At 40.1% G+C, this 13,404-nt stretch overlaps 2 protein-coding genes across 9 annotated transcripts in view; both read right to left on the bottom strand.

Moving 5' to 3' along the window:
- LOC135333850 (dihydroxy-acid dehydratase-like) overlaps positions 1-13,404 on the bottom strand; it is a 33,263-nt gene that overhangs the window by 12,339 nt on the left and 7,520 nt on the right. For 2 of the 8 annotated variants that reach the window (XM_064528865.1, XM_064528863.1), the window contains exon 17: positions 10,354-10,407. In XM_064528865.1, the coding sequence (XP_064384935.1) occupies positions 10,354-10,407 (54 nt within the window). Of the gene's footprint in view, positions 1-6,775; positions 9,859-9,931; positions 10,158-10,304; positions 10,408-10,471; positions 10,544-10,685; positions 10,905-13,404 lie in introns of those variants that run through there. The other 6 variants (XR_010394108.1, XR_010394106.1, XM_064528864.1 and 3 more) reach the window with 6 other exon arrangements.
- LOC135333838 (tripartite motif-containing protein 3-like) lies at positions 2,448-5,144 on the bottom strand. The gene is made up of 2 exons (XM_064528840.1): positions 4,973-5,144; positions 2,448-4,849 (listed from the first exon to the last, which is right to left on the bottom strand). Exon 2 carries the CDS (start codon positions 4,816-4,818, stop codon positions 2,587-2,589), a length of 2,232 nt encoding a protein of 743 aa, XP_064384910.1. The 5' UTR covers positions 4,819-4,849; positions 4,973-5,144; the 3' UTR covers positions 2,448-2,586.

Genomic DNA, 13,404 nt, shown 5'->3' with positions numbered 1-13,404 from the left:
CTACCTGCTATATGATAATGATGACTAAGCTATTCTTGATCTATACTATAGACTATAGCATGTAGAAAGACACAATGATAGTCTGATAGAATCTGAACACACAATTGCAAATTCAATCTAGACTAGTTACTAGTAGATCATCTAGCTAAGCCTAAGGTATAGCTAGCTCTATAGTGCTTGCAAACTTCCAGTTCCAAGTCCATGTCCAGCTTGCTGCTTTATTAGCCATAGATTTTTGCGTGGGCAGTCCAACATCTCTAGCTCAGTATGCCCACGCTGATTTTCACCCTTCTACCACCCTTCTACCCTCACGCGACTTCCCGATACAGGCTCTCCTTTTTCTTAACTCTAAGTCTATTTCTTTCTTTATTCCTCCAATTAATACCGTATTTTATCTCATTGAACAATTAATACAGTATTTTATCTTATTGAACGATTGTGATAAAGAACAGAAAAAGGAGAGCCTGTGTAGAGGCTAGGTGGCAGTAGCTACCTGCTATATGATAATGATGACTAAGCTATTCTACTATAGCATGTAGAAAGACACAAGAAAAGGTAATAGTGATAGAATCTAAACACACAATCTAGACTAGTAGATCATCTAGCTAAGCCTAAGGTATAGCTAGCTCTATAGTGCTTGCAAACTTCCAGTTCCAAGTCCATGTCCAGCTTGCTGCAGGCAAAGTTTTACTAGTCGTAGACCTCTGCGTGGGCAGTCCAACATCTCTAGCTCAGTATGCCCACGCTCATTTTCACCCTTCTACCGCCCTTCTACCCTCACGTGACTTCCCGATACAGGCTCTTAACTTTACGTCTATTTCTTTCTTTATTCCTCCAATTAATACCGTATTTTATCTCATTGAACGAATAATACAGTATTTTATCTTATTGAACGACTGTGATAAAGAACAGAAAAAGGAGAGCCTGTGTAGAGGCTAGGAAAATGTTATGGAGTAATCACAATGACTTAATTGCCTTTTCATGGGCAAATCATTGATAACACCTATTAAAATTAAGAATTTCAAGGATAGTACATACCATGAAATGTGAAATATCCATTAAAATTCATATGCATTTCACAGCGCGATAGACCAGCTGAAAATGTTGCACACCCATGAAAAGCAGATGGAAAATCAAACTACGGCATCATTGCTTTTCATGGGAAATTCATGGATACATCTATTAAATTTTAGAATTTCAAAGATTGAGCATTGTGAAATATCCATTAAAATTTAATAATAGTTATAAAGTGAATCAAAATTTACATATTCATCAAATGAAACTTAAAACGTACATGCTATGGCCACGAGCATTGTATGCCATAATAATTATAACATAACATAATATCTTCCTGTCTCTTTTTCCTCTCCCAGTGCACATGTAGAAGGGTTGTTCTTTTCGTTATCTCTCACAACCAATATTTCGAGCCCTATGTGCATATAAAAAATTTCTATTGATTTGCATTCATGAGGGATAACAGTGAATACAATAGATTTACCTGTATAAACATAATTATTATGAGACTGCATGTGTATAATTATTGTAGAGATACACCAACACACACAGAACACTAATAAACAGGTAGGTATTAACTGTTGTCTACTGCTAGCCAGAACAACTGCCTGGAGAAACTCACTTATAATAAGAAGCCACTCTTGGTCCCTCCTTATTTCAGACTACTTTGACTCAAGTCTCTCTAGTAGAATCCTAGGCTGCAGCTGCAAAGTATATATAATTATAGGTATTTTACTGTTGGATGTGTACAGCTATTATACTGCCTGGAGAAACTCACCACTTGCTATCCTGGTCATGACACCATTCTCTGTTTCATCCTCTTTGAGCCTTTGTTCCCTGGTATACGTAGTGGCGTACATGGTATCCTCTGAAGTTTCCCTGCTTTAATTTTTAGACTCTCAGTTCTGGAGCTATAGCAACTAGTAACTGCGCATGCGCATAGCAACTGCTGCACTGGGCTTTATATAGAAATTCTGAAAAAAGAAAAGAAAAGCAACAAAGTCTAAGACTTTAATGAGAACTCAATGGTCTTCTCTTGCTTTATGGAGGGGTGTCTGCAAGATCCACCAGACATGATCCAAACTTTCTTATGTTGACTTAGATCTACTTGCTCAGTGCTCACATGATATTAAATTTAGGCCATAAATTGTTACCTGCTGCAATCATTATCAGGCCAAAAATTAATATTATTTTACTGTTAGTTTCATGGATTAAATAGAGTTGTCAAAAACAGCATACCCATCAAATCACCGTGAATACAACGTGAATACGAAAATCATGGTGAACTAATTGTATTTTCATGGGTATGCTTTGATTTCACGATGTTTTACAGTTAAAGCTGTTATCAATGAAAAGTCTATGAAACATTATATAATGAATGTTTCATTGGTTGCTACTACAATTAATTGCTTTTTCATTTGCGATTCAAAGGATATGAGGCCAGTAGTGATAATTGCATCAACACATGCAACAAATAATAGTTTCATTTCACATTCCAAATAAAATAATAACGCTACCAACTATTTCTACACAGAGCTACGTACTACTTTGTCCACTTTTCTACTTATTTCGTTAGAATATCTGCAGTCGCTTGTTGCCTTGATCGGATACAACAACAGAGTCATTGCGATCAATAGAGAGTCCATAAATGGTATTAAACTGTCCCTCTTTTGTTCCTGGTCCACCAAACGTGGTAATGTAGGCTCCCTGAGATGTGAACACACTCACATGATGTGGTTCATTCTCACTGACGTACACTGTGTCACTACTGTCGATGGCTATGGCCCAGGGATGACTTAGCTTCTGACCGTTGGCTTTTTGTGAGAAGGTTCTCAGGAATTGACCTCCAGCAGTGAAGACTTGTACTCGATTGTTACCGTTATCAGTCACATAGAGGTTGTTGGCACTATCAAATGTTGCATATAATGGGTTTTGTAATTGTCCATTCCCAATTCCACGTATACCGAAACATCGTATGAACATCAAATCAGTAGAGAGCACTTGTATTCTGTTGTTACACTGATCAGACACATACAGGTTGTTGTCTGTTCTGTTATAACATATACCAAATGGGGTATTAAAGTGAAGGTTACCATTGCCTTGACTACCAACAGCTTTCACAAAACCTCCGCCGGATGAGAACTTCTTCACACGATGATTGTTACAATCAACTACATAGATGTTGTCGTCTTTGTCCACAGTCACTCCAAATGCATTACTCAGCTTTCCAAACGTTTGTATCTTCTCACCCTCTGGTGTCAATACAGAGACGGTAGCTCCATTACCAACAACAACAACCAACTGACCCTTATTGTTGGAGACAGTGCCTCGTGGGCTGTTCACACCTCGTACAACTCGGGAAGGCTTGATGAAGCTCTGTGGTGATGGGGCTACAGCTATTGGGAATGGACTGCCTCGTACTGCGTCCCCATTGACAGTGATGTGTAGTTCATGCTTTCCTCGTTTCATAGGGCGATAGTTGATCTTGTGTTGGCCATGTTTTCGAACAATCACCACTTCACATTTACTTTTATCTTTGCTTTTGATATGCACAAGTTCAGCTTTGAGGTCGAGTTTACCCTTGGAATTCTTCTTGTTCTTGGTCATTGCTTGAAAGGACACAGTTTTTGTTTCTCCAGTTGTAGCACCTTTCAGACCATTTCCTGTCGTGTGGCTGTTCTCTAAGCCGAATGAACCACTGTGATCAATCTGTAAAAAATTTCGATAAGCTTGTTGGAGAGGTTCTTTTCCTTCAGTGATCAGTTCCATGTCAGCTTTTGTCTCTGGTTGAATAGCATTTGATTCAAATTCAGTAGAAAAATGTTCAACTCTCTTAATAATGGAAGATTTCATTTCGAGTACTTCACCGTCTGTGCCTGTTTTGAGACCCCCCTCAGTGTACTCTAGACAGCTGGTCAGTTTCACCTGAGTGATCTCCACTTGGTCCCTTTCTGCCGCCAGATCCTTAAGCTTTTGCTGAGTCAGCATCTCTAGCTCTACCATAAGCTCTGTCCTTCGTTGGTCCAACAGTCGATGTTGTTCGTCAATCTCATTGTGGATGTTGGCTTCAATCGCGGCCCTCTGATCGTGGATTGCCTTGGCTCTTGTGTCAAAGTCCTTCAGAGCTCGTTGTACACTGTCCAGCTTCTCTTTGACTAGTTTGAGGCTGGAGACAAGTTCTTCCTTGTGCTTGGTCAGCACATCAGCCACCAGGTCGTAGTTGTGGTCTTTGTGGATACGAATGGTGCAGTCCATGCAAATAAGAGTGGAGCAGGTATCGCAATATATTTTAAGGTCATTCCCCGAGTGTTTGGGGCAATGGGGGACGGCCTTCTTTGGGGGAACCAGGCTAGTCACTTGAGCTTTGAGTTCATCCAGCGAAATTAGTTTATGATTCCGTAGATATTTCACTATCTTATGAGCAGCTTGACATTTGTCACACAAAAAGTCCCCACAGTCGTTACAGTACCCGGTGGCTCTACCATCGTCACAGCTGCCACAGTTCGTATCATTGTTGTCTTCGGCCTTGTTGAAAGCATCTTGTATATCAAACAAGTGGTCGATGTGGAAGTCTGATTGCAGTCCAGCCACTCCCCTCTCAGACAGTGGGACAATGTGTCGACAGGTGGGACAAGTGAGGGAGCGTCCATCCTTGGTCACTAGTTTCTCCAGACACGGGGACTTGCAAAATACATGAAAACAAGGCAAGAGTTTCGGTTGCTTAAAAGTGTCGAGACAAAGGGAGCATTCGAGTTGAGCATCAAGTTTCTTGAGAGCTTCTTTCGTAGTCACTCTCTCAGCCATGGCTTTGGGAATTATCGTAAGGTTTGTTTTTCTGTGAGGACACACAATATTGTTGAATGTTATATGCCAAATAACACATAGATATTCAAAGAAGAGTACAGGTGATGCACAGGGATACCTGTACCTATTATAAATATAGGATCTAGGAACTCACAATTCCTTTTGAGCTTGAAGAAAAATGGGGTGACATACGTCGTGTCATGTGCACCATAATTATTGGTAACAATATTCACAGCAACATTCCATAAGAAAAGTTCTGAAGAAACAACCACAAACACAAGGTAAACACATGTACACCTACATTGTAGCTCAACGAGTGAAGAGTTTGAAAGAAACATGTGCTGAAGACATAAATCATTCGCACATTTGATAATGAAACGTTCTACATTAGACTCCACATCATTAGGCCACAACTAGTGCACAATCATAATTAGACTACATTACATCATCTGTAATTGATCTGATTGGCTAAAAACAGTAGATTACATGGAAGCATAATCTACAGGAAGGTACTTATTCTACAGGAAGTGGACACATATTCTACAGGAAATGGACGTATATTCTACAGGAAGTGACAAATAATTTGCAGGAAGTTCTCAAAAGTTGGAATGAAATTTTTAGTGAAAGTGACAAGAAGAATGATGACAAAAACATTATAAAAAACACAGAATGCAATAGTTTTTTCAGTCAATATCCATTCTTTCCATGTCCACTGTTGCTTTGTATTGCTTTTTCCAGTTGGGCATGGGCAGGGGGGCCAGGAAGCATCAAAAACACTTTAGTAGTCGCTTGACACTTTCTATTGAGGTTCCATGCCGGTCCAGTCTGCTCTATACCCCCTCCACTCCACCACAGTGCTTCATTCTTCTTCTTGTAGTGTTGCAGAGTCAGTTCTAGCATAGTTCTATGTTCTTTTTACGTGTCTGTTCTTTCCAGTATCTTCAGGAAGCGTTTCACAAGCTTTACTAAGTTTTACTGTAGTTTTTCGTTGTTTTGAAGCCATCTTCTTGTCTTTTTCTGTCAACTGGTGTCTCTCACAGCTCCAGCTCGTCCAGCTCGCACAAATTCAATTTCTGTTGCTACGCACCAAACCTGGCTTTTTATAACCACGCCTCGCGCATGCGCAATGAAGTCCAAGTTAGATAGACCACACCCACTCGTAGAATATGCGTCTTAGTAACCACCTTGGTTACGGTTAGATTCCCTCGGCTTTGCGCCTCGGGCTAACCGCAACCGCGGAGGTTACATAGACGCATATTCTACTCTTTATCCTATACTTATGTTAGAGATGTCAGACCGGAAGTAGTGCGTGGGCGTATTTTCTTACAATGGTAAAAAACGGTACCAGAAAGTGAGTGAACAAGAAGGGCTTTCCGCAAGCCCTGGAAGAGTCTAGCAAACAACAGCTGTTCCCAGGGGTAAAAAATAGCGTAGAATTTGATTTTTATAACAGTTTTTTATGATTTTAGCATTTGATGCTTGTTTTGTGTGTGATTTTTTCTCAAAGGTGATCATTATTTTGGCAACCAAACATGAAAATGAACAAAAACACAAGTGAGCATGTCTTTCATCTCTAACTCTCTCCAGATTATGCAAAAAGTTGCTACAATAAGCTTTTATTTCTTGCGGAATCACATATTGCATGGATAGATGGGTGGAGCTGAGAATAGAAATGCAGTAAAATCAAGCCAAGTGTACCAATAGCTGTATTTATTTCTTAGAAGTTCTTAGAAGTTACTGAAAGTAATTATTGAAGCAATCTGAAAGCCTCTGTTGAAAAGAAACAAGAAAGATTGGAGAGAATTCCAGGGACAACAATGTAATCTACCAAAACTATTAAATTGCAAGAACTGATTCAATTTGCACACAAAAAAGACAAGAGTAATCTACTGTATTAATTAGAAGCTGTCAACAGAGTTGTATCATAGATTTATAGTTGTATAGCCTTAAATCTACATCACACTAAAAACGAATTATTTAGACCAAATGAAATTGACAGAAAAGTTGCTTATAAAGATCAAGAAACAGATACAAGCGTAAGGTGGACATTGATGAGAGTTCTGAAACATGATACAATATACTGAAAAGATAGCATGGTTACTTTAAATCCAAAAGAACTCTCTGAAGCAGGAGACATCATACTATTATAGGGACATCATAAAGATATACATTACAGAAACATTATAAACTTCATAATAGATATCAAATGGTTATAATGTTAACTCCTGAGTCCTGAGTGTCCATTTCATAGTTTTTTAAAAGAGAATAGACCAAGCGGTTCAGCAGATATGCTAACTTTAAGATCATTTCCGGTATTAACAACAAATTTCATAAGTCCTGCCCAAGTACATTAAAATGCGGTAAATTTTTGTACGAATTTTTCCCTGACTAGTGTTCTTCAAAACGCTGTATCTCTGCATTTGCTTGACCAAATCCAGTGCAGTAAAGTTTTTCTGGTTTGCCTAGAGTGTTCAAAAGAGATAGTAATACATAGGAGTTAGAAATAGCAAAAATGAAAATCGGTCTGACATCGCTAATTATGTATAGCTGCAAAACACGGTTTATACAAGCATGCATAATAAGAATACATTAATTAAATCTTTGCTCTAGGCCAAGCAAAGTCAATTTGTAGTTTCTCAGGCTATTATTCCTAATAAAGCAAGCGGATTGAGGCATTATTTGATAAATATTAATGATAATGATATTCATAGAATTTTAATTGAAAACACACCCCTAACTTCCTCAATAAGCGAAAGTGCATAATTTTTACTTATTGCTTTTTAATAAGTGCTGACATCAGCGTTTTACATTCAAATTGCACAGGAAGCGACTCATCACCGACTGTGCAGATATTTTTCCATATTGCACACCCAGAAGTATTATTGCACACTTGTTATTGCACACTAGGAAGTGATTCTTATTTGGAATAAACGTTTTCAGCAGTGAGAGAACAAGAAAAAGTATAGGATAGACTACACCTAAGAGTAGAATATGCGTCTATGTAACCTCCGCGGTTGCGGTTAGCCCGAGGCGCAAAGCCGAGGGAATCTAACCGTAACCAAGGTGGTTACTAAGACGCATATTCTACGAGTGGGTGTGGTCTATCTAACTTGGACTTCATTGCGCATGCGCGAGGCGTGGTTATAAAAAGCCAGGTTTGGTGCGTAGCAACAGAAAATTGAATTTGTGCGAGCTGGACGAGCTGGAGCTGTGAGAGACACCAGTTGACAGAAAAAGACAAGAAGACTGCTTCAAAACAACGAAAAACTACAGTAAAACTTAGTAAAGCTTGTGAAACGCTTCCTGAAGATACTGGAAAGAACAGACACGTAAAAAGAACATAGAACTATGCTAGAACTGACTCTGCAACACTACAAGAAGAAGAATGAAGCACTGTGGTGGAGTGGAGGGGGTATAGAGCAGACTGGACCGGCATGGAACCTCAATAGAAAGTGTCAAGCGACTACTAAAGTGTTTTTGATGCTTCCTGGCCCCCCTGCCCATGCCCAACTGGAAAAAGCAATACAAAGCAACAGTGGACATGGAAAGAATGGATATTGACTGAAAAAACTATTGCATTCTGTGTTTTTTATAATGTTTTTGTCATCTTCTTGTCACTTTCACTAAAAATTTCATTCCAACTTTTGAGAACTTCCTGCAAATTATTTGTCACTTCCTGTAGAATATACGTCCATTTCCTGTAGAATATGTGTCCACTTCCTGTAGAATATGCGCCCATTCCTGTAGAATAACTACCTTCCTGTAGATTATGCTTCCATGTAATCTACTGTTTTTAGCCAATCAGATCAATTACAGATGATGTAATGTAGTCTAACATAGTTTACACACTTATAATTATGCATTGCAATGTTTATCAGTCTCTTTTCTTGTTTTCTGATGCTCTGTATCACTTCTGTGCTCTTTTTGCAGTGAAGCCGAGGGTCAGGAGGTTGTCAGTGTTCATATTTAACGCATCAAACAGGCATCAGTGTTGGAAGTGGGTGCTTTGAGCGGAGTATTGCACATGTAGAAGTGTACTGCACCACCATATAAGCCTGTTCAGGCTTGTATAAAGTCGTTTTGGCTTCAAAAACGGTTGTCACACTTTTCTTCAGTTATAGCGGTGCATGTTTCCTCTTCTGATACACTGGAGCATGATAGAAAGCAAGCACATGCTGTTTATCCTTCAGAACTATCCATTTTCAAAACGGGTTGCTGGTTGTCAACGTTTTTCTTGTCTTTTTTCTTGTCTGTTCTCTACAAAATCTTTAAGTAGCCTTCTGCAAGCTCTCTTGGTGTTCTAGAGTCTTATTTCTTTGTCTTTCTAGCTGTTTTCTTTCTCTTAAACTCGTCTTCAACTGGGAGATCAATTTTGTTGCTACGCATTCTTCTGGTTGATAAAGCAACTTTTTTTTTTTTTTTTTTTTTCAAAAACAATTTTTTTTTTTTATTTTATCAAAACAATACAAATGTACAAAAGCAAAAAAGCAACCGCATGTTGCGCATGCGCAGATTCAACCTGCATTTTGGTTGCCAAGCAATAAATGCATTATCCCATGGATACTGATGATTATCACTCGTCCGTGCCTAGTAACTGTCACTCGTGCCTTGCAGGCACTTGTGCAGTTACTGGCACAGACTCGTGATAATCTTCAGTATCCATAGGATAATAATTATCATAATTATTTATTAATTTTAGTCATAATTATATTCATGACCAAAAAACCATACAAATTTATCCTTTTCTTTTCTTTTAGTGCCTTTAATTTGAGGTCACGTGATATTTAACTTTTTTGTAAAGCTGTCAATTTCCAAGCGCGAGGGCCTGAGAAACTACAAATTGACTTTGCATGGCCCTACAGGACAAAACTAAAACTTTGGCCTCTACTACAATGTTCAGTTGGTTTAGCTGGTCACAGCTCCTGTATGTGCACTGGACACAGAGCGTCGATACTTCGCCAGTAGACCCTTCACTTTCTGAACCTCTTGGGGAATCTTCCAGCAAGCTTTCCGAGCCGTCAACACCTCCTTACTGACCTCCTGCGTGGGTGTGCGGGGGAGTATGTAGGCATTCCATCACATGTACAGTGCTCATAATGATTTGCACACTCACCAGATCTACTCTCCTGTTGACAGCATCAATGCTTATCATATCTCCGTTCTCCACTAGTGCTATAGGCCCGCCCACGAATGCCTCAGGTGTCACATGACCAATCATGCGTCCATCAGTTATCAAGGGAACGGTCTTACCTTAGGCCGGCACCAACTAGTGCACCAACTAGTGCAGAGCCTGGACTCAGTATCTCAGGCATGCCAGGACTACACGGAGGAGAGAGGTTCTATCATGTGTGGGGGAATTAAGTATTCAACTATTGTACAATAAACAGAAACTGAAACTGAAATTTACATTTACAAAACAACCAAGGCATGATTCAGGATAAATATTTTAATTAAATGCAACTAATGGAATACACTAACTTGCTCACCTTCCCTTGGGTCCTCATATCGTATCACGAGCACCTGTCCTGGTTTAACCTGGCCGCCCATAATGGCATCATAGGCTGGCCCCTCACCATCGAACACAATCGCCTGGGAACAAGCAGACACACTCAATAAAGGAGGCATTGTGTCCATGCATGGTGTGTAGACTCACTGGGCCCTTGAACGGCTTGTCAAACACTTTCCCACTCAGCTTCAGCACGGCACTGTCTGTTGCCAGGTTACCCTGGGATGCAATTATGAGGAAAATGCATATAATTTTCACCATCTAAATGTAATTGAGAATAGCTGTTTAAACAAAACGCACATGCAGAACAAAATGACTTACTCGCATAGGTGAGAATACACACAGCTCTTATCCATCTCACCTTGATAATGGTAATGTGGTGCCCGGGAGGGGAGAGAGGTTTAGAGAATGCGTACACAACGTCCTGTGTCAGATCAGATGCTTTGGAGACAGATGATAAATTCTCTGCCACAGTCTTTCCGGTCACTGTGAGACAGTCACCATGTAAGAGCCCTGCGTCTAGTAGCTCCTTCATGAGTATAGGGAGGCCTCCAGCAGTGTGCAGGTCTGCCATGTGGTACTGTGGATACAGAGGTATGTGGTTACTACTGTGTGCACAAGGGTATGTGGTTGTCTTGACCATGGTGTGTACAAGGGTATGTGGTGAGGGTACAGGAATGTGCTCAATATATAATTATAATGCTAACCTTTCCATGAGGCTTAAAGTTGCCTAGCAGAGGCACACGATAGCAATCCTGTTGAAGTCCTCAATACACAGATCCACATCAGCCCTACACCAGAGGAAGTACGACATCTGGGAGTCAAGGAAGTGTTTTAGACTCACATTCATTAGGTCAAAGTTCAACTGCGTGTTACCTGCCAAAGCTGTTTTAGCTGCCAAGAGTCTGATTCGTGTGTTATAGCTATTAGTTTAAATCAACCACATAGTTTCAGCTTCAGAATCCACTAGCTGTATGGTTGGCACCATATTGCCAGGCAACTACTAGTGGACTAATTTACATTGCTAAGTACAACTAAAAGCCAGGCCAAACAGCATCATCTACTGTCAGAGCACACGAACACTTTAAGCAACTAATGTTTACCTACAAGCTTGGCAATAAACAATGTTTGTTTCACAAGCCAATTAACACAAGCAAGCTATGATATTATATGCACCTCCCATAATTCACCATATGTACACTAGCTGTATAATCATAATATAATTCACAATTGCTCCATAGGATACAGTTTGAGTTGCTCAGCGAAAGCCCTCATCTCCATACCAACGTTGTCGTGCCCTGATGTGGTCACAGCTGACAACTCCACTAGGTAGTGCTCTGACAACAGCTGGGCACCCGCTACACCAGCTCCCTCTCCTGACGGCTGTGTGTGTGTGGGTGGGTGGGTGGGCGGGGAGGGGGTAGTATGAACAGTAATACAAATTTACCATGTTGATCACGATATTTAAGCTGAATGGCATATAACTTAGTGCTATGTACTTGCTAGTACAACAAGAACTCTCCCCAAATAGCCTTATCTATGTAGCACTTTTCCCAACAGGCTTAATTATCTATAATAATCAAAAGCCCATAAGAGAGAGTATCGAATGTAGTATAACCGTGCATCAGAAATAATTCGGAAAGCAACGTACGTCACTTCCTGCCTGAAATGCATAATAAATTAATGAGAATTTATTAGTAGCAGCTCTGGGCCTCAGATTGGTCACTTTTGTTACAAAGCAGGAGATTACATTAATTTTCGGATGCAAGGTTATGCTACGTCTATACTTTTTTCTCTCTCTTGTATTATATAGACTCTTGAATGCATTTTAAGCTATGCACCTTCACATACATGTACTACCGGTACATCGGTGGATTAGGGAAAGGCAGTCGACCTATCTTCCCTTGTGTAGGCTAGCACAACCAACAATTAATTATAATCAATGATAAACTAAGTACTTGTACATGTATGTTGAATCGTTAGAATCGTGTCTGTTGAATTTATAATGTGTGTGTAGTGTAGTCACAAACTATTTGAACTTAAGTAGGGATATGACCACACTGGTCGGTGGTGGTCGGTACTAACCACCTCTAGACTAGACAAAAATATACCACCTCTTAGGCCTACATGTAGTTATTACCACATTTTAGAGGTTATTACAAAAGGTAAATTTGTGTGTTGATTATCCGAGGCGTGCGTGGGCGGTCACGGGTATAGTAGTCGTTTGGTTTGTTTGTCTGTTTGTAATTGTGAGTCTGGTCACCTGGATACCACAGCACTGCGCTTACAGACTGGATAGCCTTCACACAACAAGTTATTAATTTTAACTGTGGTAGATTTCGATGTTAAAGCTTTGTTGTCGAATAAAAGCGAGGAAAAGCTAACTTGGACGTTGGCAGCTAGCTAACTACACACGGCCTTTACTTGAGATAGCCTACGTATTACAGCTGAAATGATCCTGTATTAGGAACAAATGGAACAGGGTCACTAAAGTAGAAAGCTAGAATTATGATTGTTATTTCTTTTCCTACCCGGCCCAGAGCATACCCCAAAAGCCATAAATTATTTCTAAGACTCCATGCTTCTTGGCTTTGCTGTCTAGTCCATAGAATTCAGAATGGAGGTAAAACTCAGATGTCATAAACAGGCAAATAATGCATGTACTATAATTATTATAAACTCCAATCTCAGCCTGTTACGTTACTTGCTGCTTTATAGCCAGCAACACTCTTTGGGTTGCTATACACTTGTAGATCATGTCAACAGCCGAGGGTTAGCACTTCAGTGCTCTAGTTTTGAGATTATGGATTGAAAATAGCTACCATACAAGACAATTCTGGGCACATTCCTGCCATTAAAAGTGCTTACATGAATCCCATTTCCTTGAGGCATTCTGCGGTGTTGTTACTGCATGCAGTGTGTACATAACTCCTCACTCCAGCCGGCCTGATAGCATCACCCAGGTCCAGCTGCCCAGTGTATATGAGTTGCCTGGGGAACAAGATAAGAGGTATAGTAACAGGTATATGGTATGGGTACACGTGTGGGCAGTGTGTAACTCACAAGGGGGCCTCGGCATT

Source organism: Halichondria panicea, chromosome 3 (assembly GCF_963675165.1).
Source record: "Halichondria panicea chromosome 3, odHalPani1.1, whole genome shotgun sequence".
NCBI lineage: Eukaryota > Metazoa > Porifera > Demospongiae > Suberitida > Halichondriidae > Halichondria > Halichondria panicea.
Note: the sequence above shows the minus strand (reverse complement) of the source record. Positions and strands in the feature narration are given on the sequence as shown.

Excerpts from the sequence above, each read along its gene's own strand:
- LOC135333838 (XM_064528840.1), bottom strand. The coding sequence starts at position 4,818 with ATGGCTGAGAGAGTGACTACGAAAGAAGCTCTCAAGAAACTTGATGCT.